Source organism: Amblyomma maculatum, chromosome 1 (genome assembly GCF_055883805.1).
Source record: "Amblyomma maculatum isolate TAMU_Amacu chromosome 1, ASM5588380v1, whole genome shotgun sequence".
NCBI classification, from domain to species: domain Eukaryota; kingdom Metazoa; phylum Arthropoda; class Arachnida; order Ixodida; family Ixodidae; genus Amblyomma; species Amblyomma maculatum.
Window position 1 is genome coordinate 234,974,341 of NC_139344.1, and position 14,533 is coordinate 234,988,873.

The 14,533-nt window shown below is 43.6% G+C and overlaps 1 protein-coding gene across 1 annotated transcript in view; it reads right to left on the reverse strand.

Annotated features, from left to right (window-relative positions):
* Positions 1–242: 242 nt before the first annotated feature.
* The window catches only part of shrb (charged multivesicular body protein shrub), a 38,846-nt gene continuing 24,555 nt past the window's right edge, over positions 243–14,533 (reverse strand). The window contains exons 5-6 of the mRNA XM_084590584.1: positions 12,326–12,458; positions 243–546 (exon numbers count right to left, since the gene is read on the reverse strand). Of these exons, the coding sequence (XP_084446710.1) occupies positions 12,382–12,458 (77 nt within the window). The 3' untranslated portion in view covers positions 243–546; positions 12,326–12,381. The remainder of the gene's footprint in view (positions 547–12,325; positions 12,459–14,533) is intronic.

The following is a 14,533-nucleotide window of genomic DNA, read 5'->3' on the forward strand; positions in this document are numbered from 1 at the left end:
CCATAATCTTATGCATCTTAAGTTTATTAAGAAACTTTCCAAGCACCCTACATATGCTTTGGATAGTGAAAAATGACTTCATTATGCCTGAAATATCCCCTTTGTCGAAACCTCCAAAGTACAGGCAATGTGCAACATAAGTCTCGCAATACTCCTTGGAAACTACTTTTGTTGCAAACTGCATGGCCCGGGACCTTGAAACAGGCACCACATCGAGCAAGTCACGCGGAATAAACAATGTCTCGTGAGAAAGGCTCAAGTTTATTCAAGCAAACCAAAGTATTGCTCAAGCTGGAACCATGGCCACAGACTGGTAATTTATTAACTGATATTTGTATGTACACAATTTTATACTAAAAAAAAAAACCCCTACCATGCGATCTCCTATTCATGTGCGAATACAGCAAGGCAGCATTTTTAGGTAGCAATCAGCTTGTGTCTGGATATCATGCAGATAAGCTTTCCTCTGGCTCAACTCTTGCAGCTAACCAACAAAGGTGACTGAACCATTCCAGTGGCAGTTGCCAGGGTCAAGGAATATTACTCCTGAAAAAACAAGACAAAAAAAAACAATCACTTCACTCATTACAAAATGGACAGTGGCAGCACAAGAAAATTAAGTCTTCAATAAAAAGGAACTCTTAGTTCGGTCTGCATGATAGGCGTAACCTGGATCTGTAACAACACAGCTTCACAAGCAAGCATACCTGCCAACCTGAAGATTTCAAAATTCGTAAAACCTCCGCGACCCGGGGGGGGGGGGGGGGGGGGGGGCTGTTTTTTTTTTTTACTAAGAATTTATCTTTAGCGACACCCTTGCTCACTCACCCACAAGCAAAATCAGTGTCCCGTAGAGTAATGAGCGAAAACTCCCTTGTGTCACAATTTATTTTTACAATGCTTTTGCAGTTGCTGACTTTGCCTGCTTCAAAAACTTCTCTGTGTAGGCTTGCTCAAAGCAGGTGCCACTCTGGTGACCTTTCACCATCAGCAGACTTTCTAGAGTTTCTTGGAAACAGATGAGCGAAACTCCGTTCGAGTTTTGTTGACAGAGCTGAATATTCTCTCACATTCAGCGTTACTGTGGGGAATGGAGAGTATGCCCAGCATAACCATTGATTCTGCGGAATCTGGGCGATCCGTTGACATCTCGAATGCTTCCCAATTGCGATCAGTGCATGTTGCACCTTGGCTCATTCAGTATGTCTACTGGAATCTGGTAAGCTTGAATGTTGGCAAACTCCACTTCTAGTGCATCAATTGTTTCTTCTCTTGTTTCCCCACTCTGCTGGCGCAGAATAGCAGGAAACACCATAATGAAATAAAGTACACTGCTGAATGAAGCAGTTTCTAGAGCCTGCACTTGGGCAACTTCAGCCATCTTCTGGCTGACGTCTTCCAGCGTGAACTTGTGGCGAATATAATCACATGCTGCAGTGAAGTAGAGATGTACAGCCGAGAACTGCTCTTTCTCATTTGAGAGCGTCTCAACTACAGAGGAGGTTGTCATGCCAATGACGATGTCTTTATCATCTTTTTGATTCTCTACAGCTCCATAGGCAACTTCAGGCAATGAATGGCATCCCTTGAGAACACCTGGCCGCACAAATCGAGTTAAGAGATCCTCAAGAAGGCGGTTCAAGAGGTCCCTGAGCACATGAATCTGAGGAGCCTGTGACTAAAGTAGGCAGTTTGTCTTCTCAAAAAGAGGTATAACATTTTGGAGAAAAAGACAGCATGCCCTGCTTAGCTCTGATGACAAAAAAAGAAATAGGCGCTCTTCACGGGTCACGTGGCTAGCTTCTGCAGATGCCTCGCATTGAAGTTTCAGTTTCTTTGCTTGTGGTGCAGAATGAACTCCTTTTCTTTTTAGTGAAGGTCCATCACAGTCGGTGCTTTTTTTTCCAACACTTGCAGCAGCCTTGGGAAGGTGTGCAGCAGTATTTGAGGCCGGCGCTGGGTTCTTGGTGATTTGTAGAGAAGTCTTGGGAATCTGGTAAGACTCCAAAAACAAGTTATGCTTATTGCACTGTTTTGTTTCATTCAAGAAAAGCTAAGTAATGGTTTCCACTGGTCCAGCAGCCTCTTCAAACACTTCCCCAAAGACAGCCAAAGTGTCGGCGAATGCTTCAGCCTCTTCCTGACATCGACGTCGTGCAATCTTTGAAAGTCTTTCAGTCGATCTTTCCGCTTTGAGCTTTCCTCTAAGTAAAAAAAAATGTTAACCAAGGCCTCATCAACCTTTACAGGAAGACATGCAGCTCCTTTTTGGGCGGCCAAGTTGATGAGGTGGCATGGGCAACCAACCCCGATCAAAACTGGTTGGGCCTCCCTCAATACAGTCGAATTGCTGTTTATTTTTGCCAATCATGACACGGGCATTGTCCGAAGACAATGCCAACAGATTTTCATGAGGCAAACTTCGGGACTTCATTTCGTCCAGAATCAGATGTCCAATTTTCCGACCCGTCGCTTCCTACCGAGGCAAAGGAGGCGGCTTTCAACTCTATTGGTCTCTTTAACGAAGTATGTCGCAATAGGGTAAAGCTGCGTATCCCTATTGTTACTTCCGTCCACAGCAATCAAAAATACCTGCATTTTTAGGGCATCCAGCAAAGGAGTCTCTGCGTTTGCGGCCATTTCACGAACAATTGCCGTCGTCTTCGTCCGTCCACAGGCGTAGCGTTTGGCTTCCTCGCACTTGGGGAACATTTTCCGGAAAAGTCCAGTGTGATCACTGACACTGAGCGGTATGTTGTGTACAACTAAAAACGCTGTGAAATGGCATTCTGCACGAATCAAACCGAGGTCGCTGTCACTGCGTACAAAACTTGTCAGGCTCGGCTGGCTGTCCACGGCTCGCACGTATCCTTGGTGCTTTTTCGAAGCGATGTGGATCTTTATGTCGGACTTGCTACCATGTGAAATGTTAACATCACAGGCACACGTAGTGCAAAATCCGAACTTCTCTCCTTTCTTAGACGGCATGAAGCACGGAAATTCTGCCACGTACGACTTCAAAAATACTTGGAAGTACTGTTGCAGCTTTGAGCCCGCCATTGCACTGCGAAACCGCTACTACTAAAACTTCAGTCACACTGAGTCAGACGCGGCCGCAGATCACGCAAAAACAGAGGCCACCAACACCACGTTGGTCAGGCCAACACACGTTGTTCAGACACGTAAACAAAGGAACAGCCACTAGCCTGGCGGAGGTGGTATCGAGTTTTGGATATGGATTCGTGTTCCCCCGAGTAAACGATAGAAGTCACTACAACGTTTGCAGCTGCTGATGATATCACAAATATGTGTTGCCCTCTCGTGGCCGCCAAAGGTACCATAATAGTGTTACCATGGCCTCCGAGATTACCCTTCCGCGCGTGTGGTGTTATCTCGGAGGTCATGATGTTAATAGATGTCCGCACTTTTTTTTTTCGAAAATAAAACATTTTCCGTAAAATTTCCCGCAAGATTCGTAAAATCGTAAGACTGGTCAAAATTCGTACATTTTACGGAAAATCCTGAAGAGTTGGCAGGTATGCATGCAAGTGAACAGTATTCATTTTGGACGACAAAGAAACAAAGCACAGTAAAGCTCTATGTTCTTGTGCAGTATACTGCATCAATGGAATAAGTGAATGGGGAACCACATAAATATGCACTAGCAAAGATTATATTGTAACCAAAAAAGACAGGCTATGTTTCAATAATTCATAGATATAGAATAAACCTTAATCCCTTATCTATACTGCTTTGCCCATAGGAAACAATTATATTACACAACCTGATAGATTCCTGCCCTGTAATTAAGGCAAACAACCCCTACAAAATACTTGCAATAACATAGTCTAAAATGCACAGAACATTATAGGACAAAAGGTACAATGTCAGCACGTCACAAATGCCACAATGCAAGACATCCCACCCATGCCAGATGAAAGCTTTCAAAGAAAAAAAATAAAGGGAAGGAAATTTAATTCTAGCTTAACAAACAATTCCAAGCTAAACAAGCTTTCAGATCAGAAATCTAAAATATGCAGTAAATAATCAATACTTAATGTTACATAAGCAATTTAAAACTACAGAAGTGATGAAATGTTTCGCTAACACACTGATCGCACAGCTAGACTATGGCAGCAGCTGCCACCTCCACCGCCGTGGCACAACACACTTATGAGGGAGGCCGGAAGAGTGAAGGTGGAATGGCAGAAGAGTTTTAGTGTAAGCAGCTGCACTGCCACCAGCCTTGGAGGCACCTGCGTCTCCATGCACGTTTTCACGGTCTGTCTGCTCATCATCCCTGCCCCAGGAAACAAATTGTTCGCCTTGGGTAACCAATGCGCTCCACCGTTCCTGCTACCAGCACGCGAGAGCACCAGAATCTGCCAAGCAACCGCATGGCGGCGAAAGGCACATTGCCCACCCATTTTTTTTTCTTTGTCCTGTAATATTTCGCTGCTTTTCATAAAACTTTTCCATGCTCTTGCCAAACTTCCAGTAAGTCAGCACTAGCTAGGAAATGGTCGGTGCAGCGAGTGCGTTATATCAAGGTCAACTGGCACAACACATTTGTTACGCGGAGTTTTCAAACATACGCACTTCAATGAAGGTGGTGTGGAAAAATTGGGGAAACTTCATAATATTCAAGAATTCGCTACACAGAGACATAAAGTTTACCTTTACTTCTTGCGCTATGACTCGCTACTGGCATTGAAATCAGTACTTAACACAATGGTGCCCAGTAAAACATTAAAATTGTTTGTGTATTAAGTTTTTGCAGTATCAGCCAATGACACAGGCTATCTTTTTCCAATTGCAAACCTTCACCTGTTAATATAATGCTCCTTTGACAGGACTATTAAGTCAACTCATTTTACCAATAGTATAACTCTGACAAAGAAAAGTTTAATAATGTTTTATAATGAAGATTCTACTGCACAATATCTTGTTTGCAAAGAAAGAAGATCCAATAATCTGATGCCATTTAATAGGAACATAACACTTGAGTCCTATTAAAGTTGCTCATGTATTAAGAAAAAGGATGGTGATTTGAATCCAGTAAGCCAAACAAGCAATGCCAAAATGTTACTCAAGAAAAGTACAAAGTCGATCACACTTGTCTAGAGTGCTCGAATGATGTGCTGCGTATCAAATTAGGTCGAACTTTGACGTAGCTCTTCCGTTAGGGACAATATGCTTGTGCATATGTGGTTCATATGACTTTGCAGTAGCGCCACAGCGCAAACATTAGTAAAAATCAATACCTGCCTTAGAATTTCACTTCAGTTTTTCTGCACAGCATCGCTCGAGCACTCTAGGTAAGTGTGATCAACTCTGTACTGAACCAGCTCCACGGCAACAGTAACACTGCACCACTATGACCACGCACTCACATTCTTAACAGGAATACTGGTAACAGTGGTATGCTCTTGTCTGTACTCGAGGCTCACGTGAGCACTTCAAGGCAAGGAGTCTGCACATCCCCACAGGTGGTGTTGGAAATACACTTGGCATGGCTGGAAAGTGTATATGACTGCCTTATACTATGTTCCTCCTCTCCCCTTACCAAAGGAAATTGTTTAAACAACCCCATGATCCTATTTAGTCAGTCCCTAATTACACTGTTTGCAAAAAGCACTCTTAAACATTTACTTTAGTTCTAATTGCTCGCAACAGAGTATAATGTAAACACATCCCAGAAAATTTGGGATTTAAAATTATGGCTTCCAAAGTACTGTCAAATTCATATTTAAAACAAAGCATGCAAGCGAAATGAGACAAATCACTAGCCTAAAGAAACTAAGCATTTTTTTCTTAAATAAGCACCGAATAAAAAGGCTCTGCTACCTTAACGAGACAAAAGGATAAAATTTGATGCATTAAGAAAATTACTAACTCATGAGTTTTCCGAAGCTTCTCCAAATATTTAGCTCTAGCTCTCACGCTAGCAGACAAATAATAAAAAATTCGAAATTCAGAATGCTTAGTTTTTAAACTGTGCTTGCTGACTTACACCTCAGTCTGCAGTTTCAAATCCCAATGAGTCGGGATCGGCCAGTGCTACAGGCAGCTCTTTTTAAGTGCCACTGAGAACATCCCCGCAATCATTCAACGTTAAAAAAAAAAAAAAAAAAACGAACAAAAACTTCAAATAAACAAAAATATTAATGATTCAATTATGATTTTTTTATTTTACTATAATGTTTATAAACATTTTTTTTTTATATAGTCAAAATGACAGCTACACAGAATTTCTGGTTGTCAGAAATAGCCAAACCAACACCCCTCTGCGGCATGCCAGAGCATTTTTCCAAAGTTCAACTCTTAGCATACTCTGTGATAACCATAACTACAAAGGGCTCTACAAGTACCTACAAACGCAACGAGGACAGCTCGCTGTGGCAGCTTCGCCACCCCAAAGTGAATGCTTGTGAAAGAAAGTGTGCATTGCTGCCCATCGACAGCCTACAATTGCTATCTGTGGATTATCCCGACCTGTGAAGTACCCGAAGTACCCTTTTCTAGCAAACTTTCAAATTGAAAATAGCATTTAGTCCAATATAACCTCATTATATTTCCCTTAACCTCATATTTTTACTCAATGTTGTTACCCCTTATGCTATCTGTGTGATCACATGCTTACTACTCAACAATTATTGAAATTCTCTGTGCGGCAGTTGTGTATCTCGATGAGCCTTGAAAATTTCGATATCCATTGAGAAAATGGGCCCCGTGACTCCCCGTGCGACACAGGTATTACATGCATCTTGTTTTTGTCTTGGCCCACATGAAGACAAGTCCCCATGTCAAAAATTACGAGACACTTTGGCGACTAAAGTGGTTTAAGGCGAAAGCTTGAGTGCCGCATTCTGCTATGCATTTGTTGCGAATGTGGCGGTGAATGATGCTTCGAGTAAAGAGGGTGACTACTGTTTCACATTCTTCCCTCCCTTTATGGCATGGTACATGTGTACGCGAAGAATTGTGACAGACAGTGCGCCTTTTCTATCCCGTAAATCAATTTCAAACGCCGCTGATGCCTGCTGTACTAACACCTCCTAGACATCTGGGTCTACTTCTGTTTGCTGTGTGATGCAGCGTTCGAGGAAGCGGCAAATGAAAGGGCGCACGGACACCTGGATCGGACGCCCGGTGGGGTCAGCTTCATATATGCATGAATCGCCTTGTGACGCCATGACCTGTCGTGACGGTACATCACGCGCCCCTTGTCGAACTAACCTGCATTTCATTGAACACATTAAAGTTCACCAGCGTTCTATAATTCGTCTACAGGAAAGGAAAGGTGCAGTATCTGTCACTCACTGAATCTCGCTATCATTCTCACTGTAGACAAGGGGAATTATGAAGACTGTTTCACGATCCGGGGCGTGGCGCAGTTGGTAAAGCGCTGGGCTGGGGATCCAAGAAATGGAGGTTCGATTCCCGATGGAGACAAGGTATCGATTCAATGGCGACTGGGCATAAGCCACCGCAAAAGCGTGACACTTTTGCTGACGACAACGATGAGCCATTAAAGGTTTTCGCCTTAAAACGTCTGGGCATGTCTACTTGTCAAAATGTTGGCTCGACTTGCGAACCGAGGCTCCCCCTCAATCCTTGTTCAGTGCTCGTTCATACTGTGTAGCCATCTTCTTGTTCTGCCCTGGATTCTCCTTCAAGTACTTCAGCTAAAAATCTACTAAAAGATGGCTTCAGTACTTCCTTAAAATAGGAAATTATGGCTGAGTTCTGGTATTTCTAAACTGTAGACAGATACACCACAGTCAGACACAATTCAAAGAGAGAGTGGCAAATGACCCTCAAAGGAGGCTCTTCTGCCAATGGGGCTGGCCGTGCGTCATGGTGTCGCTAATTTCCTCGCGTGGCACTCGAGTTGGGTGGCACATGTCTTTTTGAAATTAAGCTAGCAGCAACATCATGACAATCGACAGGTGCCATTGGCTGGATGGCCTCCATTGAGGAGTGCTTTGTGCTAAATTTACAAGCTGTATCCATCCACAGCCACGCTACTATTGCAGGGTAACATTAGCACAGGTCAAATTGATGCACCTTCCGTTCAAGTTACATTCAGTGACCAGAAAGTGGCAAATGCACACACACAACAAAAAGTGATACAGACACACCCCCCAAAAATGCTGCATAGATGCGTTAATCTTAATCTGACTACACCTAACATAATAACGAGAGTACTAACTACAATTTTACAAGAACCATGACGTGAGGCAAAAAGCCGGTGCTTCAGGTATTGGTGCAACTTATTACTGGACAACATGATGAAAGTGCTCATTGCCTAAAGCTCAAAACAAACATAGCACTGAAGCAGGTGTGTCCTGTAGACAACCATAACAATCTCGCTGTACAATCTGTACAAGCTTCTGCGGGAAGCAAAGTTGCACAAGTGTTTCCCCTGCACCACTCAGAACGCTACACGCAGAGTGGCCATCACATGATCCCGCTGACACTGAATGTTCCAATTTGCTAGGCGCAGCGGACCCCACAGATACAGTGCCATTTCTTCGCATATCAGATCTCCTTATTGCGCTGCATGGAAGTACCTGGGACCCCCATGCGCTCTGATACCGATGCTGTCACTGGCAGCGAGCGGTACAGAGTAGCAGTAGCAGAAACACTACACTGAAGGTCTCTATTTAGAACAGCACGTAGTGCGTTCCCGTTACTGCTACCAAAGTATGGGAACAAAACAGCACACGTGGAAGATTTACTGAAGCTGACGACCATATCGAGACAAATGGTAACCGTGGAAACCTTGAGCCTTGCCCGGAATAAACATTTACATGGTACTGCAAAGAAAAACTTATCTGAATGCTTACTAATTAAAACCATCAGTCATAATGAATTAAAAAATAAAGACACTGTTTTTAATCCACTGTATCTTGACAGCAAGAAAAAAGCAAATTAGCTACTGAACACCAACTGTTAATGCTCCAATTGTGGCTCCTGCCACACAAAACGGGGTTTCCCACACAGCTTGGAACCATAATGGAAGACATTCATGCAACTCTGCTCCCTGTGGCGCATATACAGGATCACTAGTTGACATGGCACAAATACACAGGCAAGGAACCAGCAGGTGTAGGTGCTGGTTATTGTGGTTTGTACCATATGTACCACTACTATGCATGTGCTTGTTGCCTGTCATAAAACCGGCCACATTACAGACAAGATTATTCATTACGACCTCCTCCATCCAGTAAATTCTCACCATATAAATGCAATATAAATGCATAAACTCCAGCTAAAATATTGCTAAATGAGAAAATCACACCTGACAGACATAAAGGCCTCAAGAAGTAAGGAGACAAAGGCCACTGAGGCACAGGCTTACAAGGCCACGCCGACTGGACCGACAAAACTGTGCAGAAGAGTGCCGTTATAAGAGCAACCACAGCAGGCTATACAGTCGAGCCCGGATGTATCGAACTCGAAGGGGATCGCGGAATAGTTAGATATATCGATAATTCGATATACAAAAATCGGCTTCAGACGCCGCTTGCGATCGTGAAATATGATACTGTATTTCTCGCGTAATCAACCCACTCGCATAATGATCCCCCCCCCCCCCCCCCCCATTTTGCCGCCGAGAATTTGAAACAAAAAAAAAAAAATAAAAAATAAAAAATAAAAACAACTGTTAATGGCGCGTCCCTCTGTCTTGGCCATCACATCCACAGCTCATTTATTGGCAGCGCGCTAAGATGCTGCACAGTGATGTCACAGCCTATTTATCTTTTGACTATGCTTTTGATGTTAGCTCCTGCGGTGGCAGGGAGCGAACTTGCCAACTTGCCAGAGCGCCCATGCTGGCTTGAATGAACAAGCCTGGCTCAATTTCTCATGCCGCATTTGGGACAGGTGGAATCCACTGCCACAAAAACATTGGAAAGCGTGATAGCTGCAAATGTCATTTGAAGCGAACAATACTGAAATCCGGTGTCATGATCGCAGCTGACCGCATGCATTACTGATTCATAGATGCAAGGATGGACGACTCGCAAAAACAAAACAAAACAAATTTGCTGATTTTTAATGTCCGCAGCCGCCATAGCTTATGCGACACCGCAAGTTAAGCACGACGACAAAGATGGACGACTCTCGGAAAAAAAAAAAAAAAAACTCTGCTGCTTCTCAACGTCTGCAGCCGCCATGCTATGCCGCACGTGCAGCACGAAGATACAAGATGTGCATTGCACGCCACCTGCTGCGCAAAGAGGGTTCCCAACACACACTGGAGAAAGCGTCTGACGCTCTGAGCTGGTTTTCGGCATATGCATAGTGCATGCTGCTGCGAATGAGGTCTGGGAAAAAAAAAAAAAAAAAGGGGGGGAGAGAAAGAATGGGCACATGCTCGCGCTTCGCTCTACCGCGTTGTTTCTCCTCTCTCAAACACCACGGCTGCATTGGCTGTGTCTGCTCTGTAGTGGCCGGTGAAATTGGAGTTCGATATATGATGCAGCTTTCCTATATTTTTACATGGATTTTTCAAGACGATATTCGTCCGACTTTATACATATGGCCTGCAAATGAAGGAATACCGCATATTAAGTGGCACAAAAAATTGTGTCTGCAGTCTCACAAGCCTACTAATAAGAAACCACGGATATGAATACAGCCGAAACAACTGCTCTTGACAGCCAAGAATAGAGCCTGCTGAAGACGGCAGTCTAGGGAAACCAGGCACCACCACCAACAATCTTTTCTCACAAATTGGCATGAAATTTGTACAACACAGAGAGCAATAGGCTACACAGTAGGAGCTCGTTAAGTCGAACCCCAATAATTCGAATTTCCGGATAATGCAAACTGCCCTACTGGACCGGCCAAGCTCCATATAAGCTCATGTATAAAAAGCCTGTTAATTTGAACACAGCCGGTTGTGCCACGGTTTATTTGATTAATGAAGCACCGTGTCTGGACGGCCTGGTGCCCGGTACATGACCGAAGAAATGCCCTAGCAATAGGATGCCATAGTTCCTGAGGCTGTACACCTCCAAAACGGGGAGAGCAGATAAAACTAGGTAAAACTATGGACAAATGGGTAAAGTCAAACCGGCGCCATGACCGGAGCTGCAGTCAGCAGTGCGGAAGGGTAGGTGTTGGCAGCCATGGTGGCGGCTGCCTGCTCTCTGTTCCGTGTGATCCAATTCAGAAATAAGAAAAATACGGAGTTCTAGAGCGGCATGGTCCTAGCCAACATCAACATTTGGATGTTAAAAGTCTCGCAACGGTTAGGCTGCATCCAGGTATGATTGGCACTAAGCGATCATTAAAAAAGCCTTCTCTGAACCTGAGATGAATGTTGCGGAATTGACCACATATCTCTGACAAGCAAATAATGGCAAGCGTGACAAAACACGGATGGTCTCCGACTACTTTGTTTCGATTCCGCTTTTATGACCAATTCACCATTCGAGCCAGCCTGCGGCAACAGCAGTTATCTGTCACACATCAGAAGGCTAACTGAGAGCATGTGGCATTTCGAACGATCTTTGGCAATACTCTGAAAATGTGTGCTTGCGAAGTGCCATTGAAGCGAAGTGAAGCCTCACAAGCGATGAAGGCTGCTTGTGAAGGAGCACTGCCGCTACTATGTCGCACCATTAAGGATGCTGTGAAGAACCATGCCATTTCTGAGCAGTTCTCTTTTGTGCACACAATAAAGCATTTATGGGAACGCAAAAAACAGACATTGTTGCACTGTTCTCATCTAAAAAACAGACACCCATTGCCCAATTTTTTCTCCAAATAAATTTATCATGTTGCAAGTGGTTCTTGTCAATTTTCTTTTTTTTTTTTTTTCGGTGCCATTTGATGATACAAACTTTTTTGCGGTCTCGTGAAGTTCAAATTAACAAGCTTTTACTGTAGCTGCAAAGGAAGTCATTACATTTGGAATGTTGTGCCCACCATAAGATGGCAAAAAGCCGATTAGCCTCTTATGTCCCTTCTTCAAAGCATATTCAAAAAGAGCTCGTGCCATAATATGACCGAAATAATCTTTTTTTAGTGCCTACACATTAAGGTTTCTTTCTTTAATTTTTTATGGAAACAAAGGTGTTCTCCCTAATTCTCTGTAGCTTTTCTATTAAATATTTCACTACATCAGCAACAGCTAAAGAGCTTAGTAACAATTATTTTTTAATTATTTGGTCAACAGCATCACACTCATTTGCACTTCATTGTTCCCAGCAAGACTGCACAAAATCCACCTCCGAAGGATGCAAGTTCTTTTTTTAGCCCTCTGGCCTACATACCAGTGCAAATCCTAGAACTCGTTTCTACTTACTGAAAGTGCTGCCTGCGGGCATCAAGGAACGGGTCGTGTGAAAAGCAGTCCTTTGTTCAAGAAGCCCACTTAGCAAGCTCCAACATTTCTGGGTCCTCTTCATGTGCCTTTGCTGGTTTGGATGGGGCTGCAGCTGTAAAGGAAAATGAGTGTCACCTTAGAGCACTCGACTGGCCACACATTCAAACAACAGCCTTTACTTAGAAGGTGGCCTTCAGCCCAATCATTAAAAAAAAAATAACAAGACTGCTAAACCACATCTGCTGCTGCAACTCACATAGACTAAGACATACTAGAAAACAAAACGCTAACCCAATGATCACAGCAAGTAGCCAAAGGCATTAAGAGTTTTAGCATGGCAGACAAACAGCAGCATATAGCACTGGACCAGCTTTGTGCATGCTGTGTACACAGTGGCAGCACACTTCCATACCTGGCCATTAAACGTGCTACATGCACCAGGCTGCTTTAGTAAATCTATGCCAAAAGTTTTTAGCCACAGGTAGCTCTTAAAGGGAAAGAACGCTGGCCAAAATATATCATGAGATCACGGTGGAAATGAAAAGACCTTGCCTCATATAGTACAGATCGAGCACTACAATATCAAAGAGGCTTTACAAGTTTAATTTGCCATTGAAAATCGCATAAAAACAACTGAGGCACTACTTAGTGGAGAAACCTTATTACTTTCACTTTTGTACCCCATGTGACTACATGACAGCAAAATATCGCTGATTTTTCTAAGTGCATGGTGTTCTTTTTTTCTTCTCGGAGTGCTTTGTCATAATTCATTATATTTTGCGCTCTCTCCACTGCGTCCTTAAATAAAAACCACCCCTCTTTTTGCACAGCCAGAGGCATGCTTTCAGTTTTTGCCACTAGATGGCGCCACAGTGTTTAAAATTCTGTGAATGAAGCGATGATACTGCCCACAAAAACTTTTGTCGACGAGGCATGCGCAATTGTGCTGTAAAAGCACTGAGTGTGAAAATTACGCGAAATATGCCTGATTGTTGTCTGGAGAGTGAAATTTTTATTTGTTTTCGGTATGCCTTTTCTGTCGACCACTAGTCGTCACCGCGGTCACGGTTCATTGTTTTCAGCTTCGGGCAACATAAAAGCGGGCACTGCACTAATAGAAAAATTCTTGGTGAAACTTTTCTACAGCGTTTCTATCAAAACAATTATGGAATCGAACATTTTAGCCATCAATCTTTCCATTGCGGTAAAAATAAAATCAAGACCTAAATTCCACTGTTCTGATGACTTTGGAAGATGTTGAGTAACTTTTTATATTTTGGCTTCCATTCCTAACGTGCATGTAAAAAGAAGCACGCAGATGCATATCATCGATAACAATGGTCAAATTGAGTTAGTACAGTGAAACCTCGTTATACCAAACAGTTAAAAAATCGGAAAATAATTCACTCCCTCCATAATTTGTAATATAAAACTTCGTAGAAAATACATGCAAAAGCAGCAAAATTCAAACAAAGAAGGCACAGCAACTCGGAGGGTGCCTACTTGGGTCACGCCCGTTTATTTACGCGCAAAGAACTGCATTATCGCGGCCTGCTTTTTTGTGTTGATCGTGTTCCATATCACACCCTGTTCCACAGTTTGTAAACACTCAACAAGGGCAAATCCACTGCTCTCAATAGCACTGCAGTGGCGGCGCAGTAAATCCAATGCAGCAAGCGCTTCTTGTTAAGTCGGAATGTTCTCATCGTCTGCAGGGTCAGCCTGAGCTTCGTCTGCGGGATGTTCAGAAACTTCCACAGCGATTTCGATGTCCGTCAGTACAGCCGTGGTCACCGCGATGTCGTCACCGCCTACAAAGCCCTCTACAGTCATTATTGCGGGCATGTCCCCAACAAAACGCGAAAAATCTTTCCAGGCTCATGGAGCTCGCGGAGCTCTGCTTCTGCTTCGTCGGGATTGTCCCCATCATCACTTGATGCACGGGAATCTGCTGGAACAAAACCTGAGTGCCGAAAGCAGTTGGCAATCGTTTCGCCTTTCACGCTGTCCCATGCCGCTTTAATGCCCCCAGCAAGTCGATCCTCAAGTCCTGCTTCATAAGAAGCTTCACGAGAAGAGTGTCAATCAGTCTCCTCTTCTAAACTGCCTTGAAGGCCCCGATTTTTATCTTGAGCTTGGTCTTTAATGTCAGTGCCGCTCTTTTTTTCACGCTCACCGCCATCACAG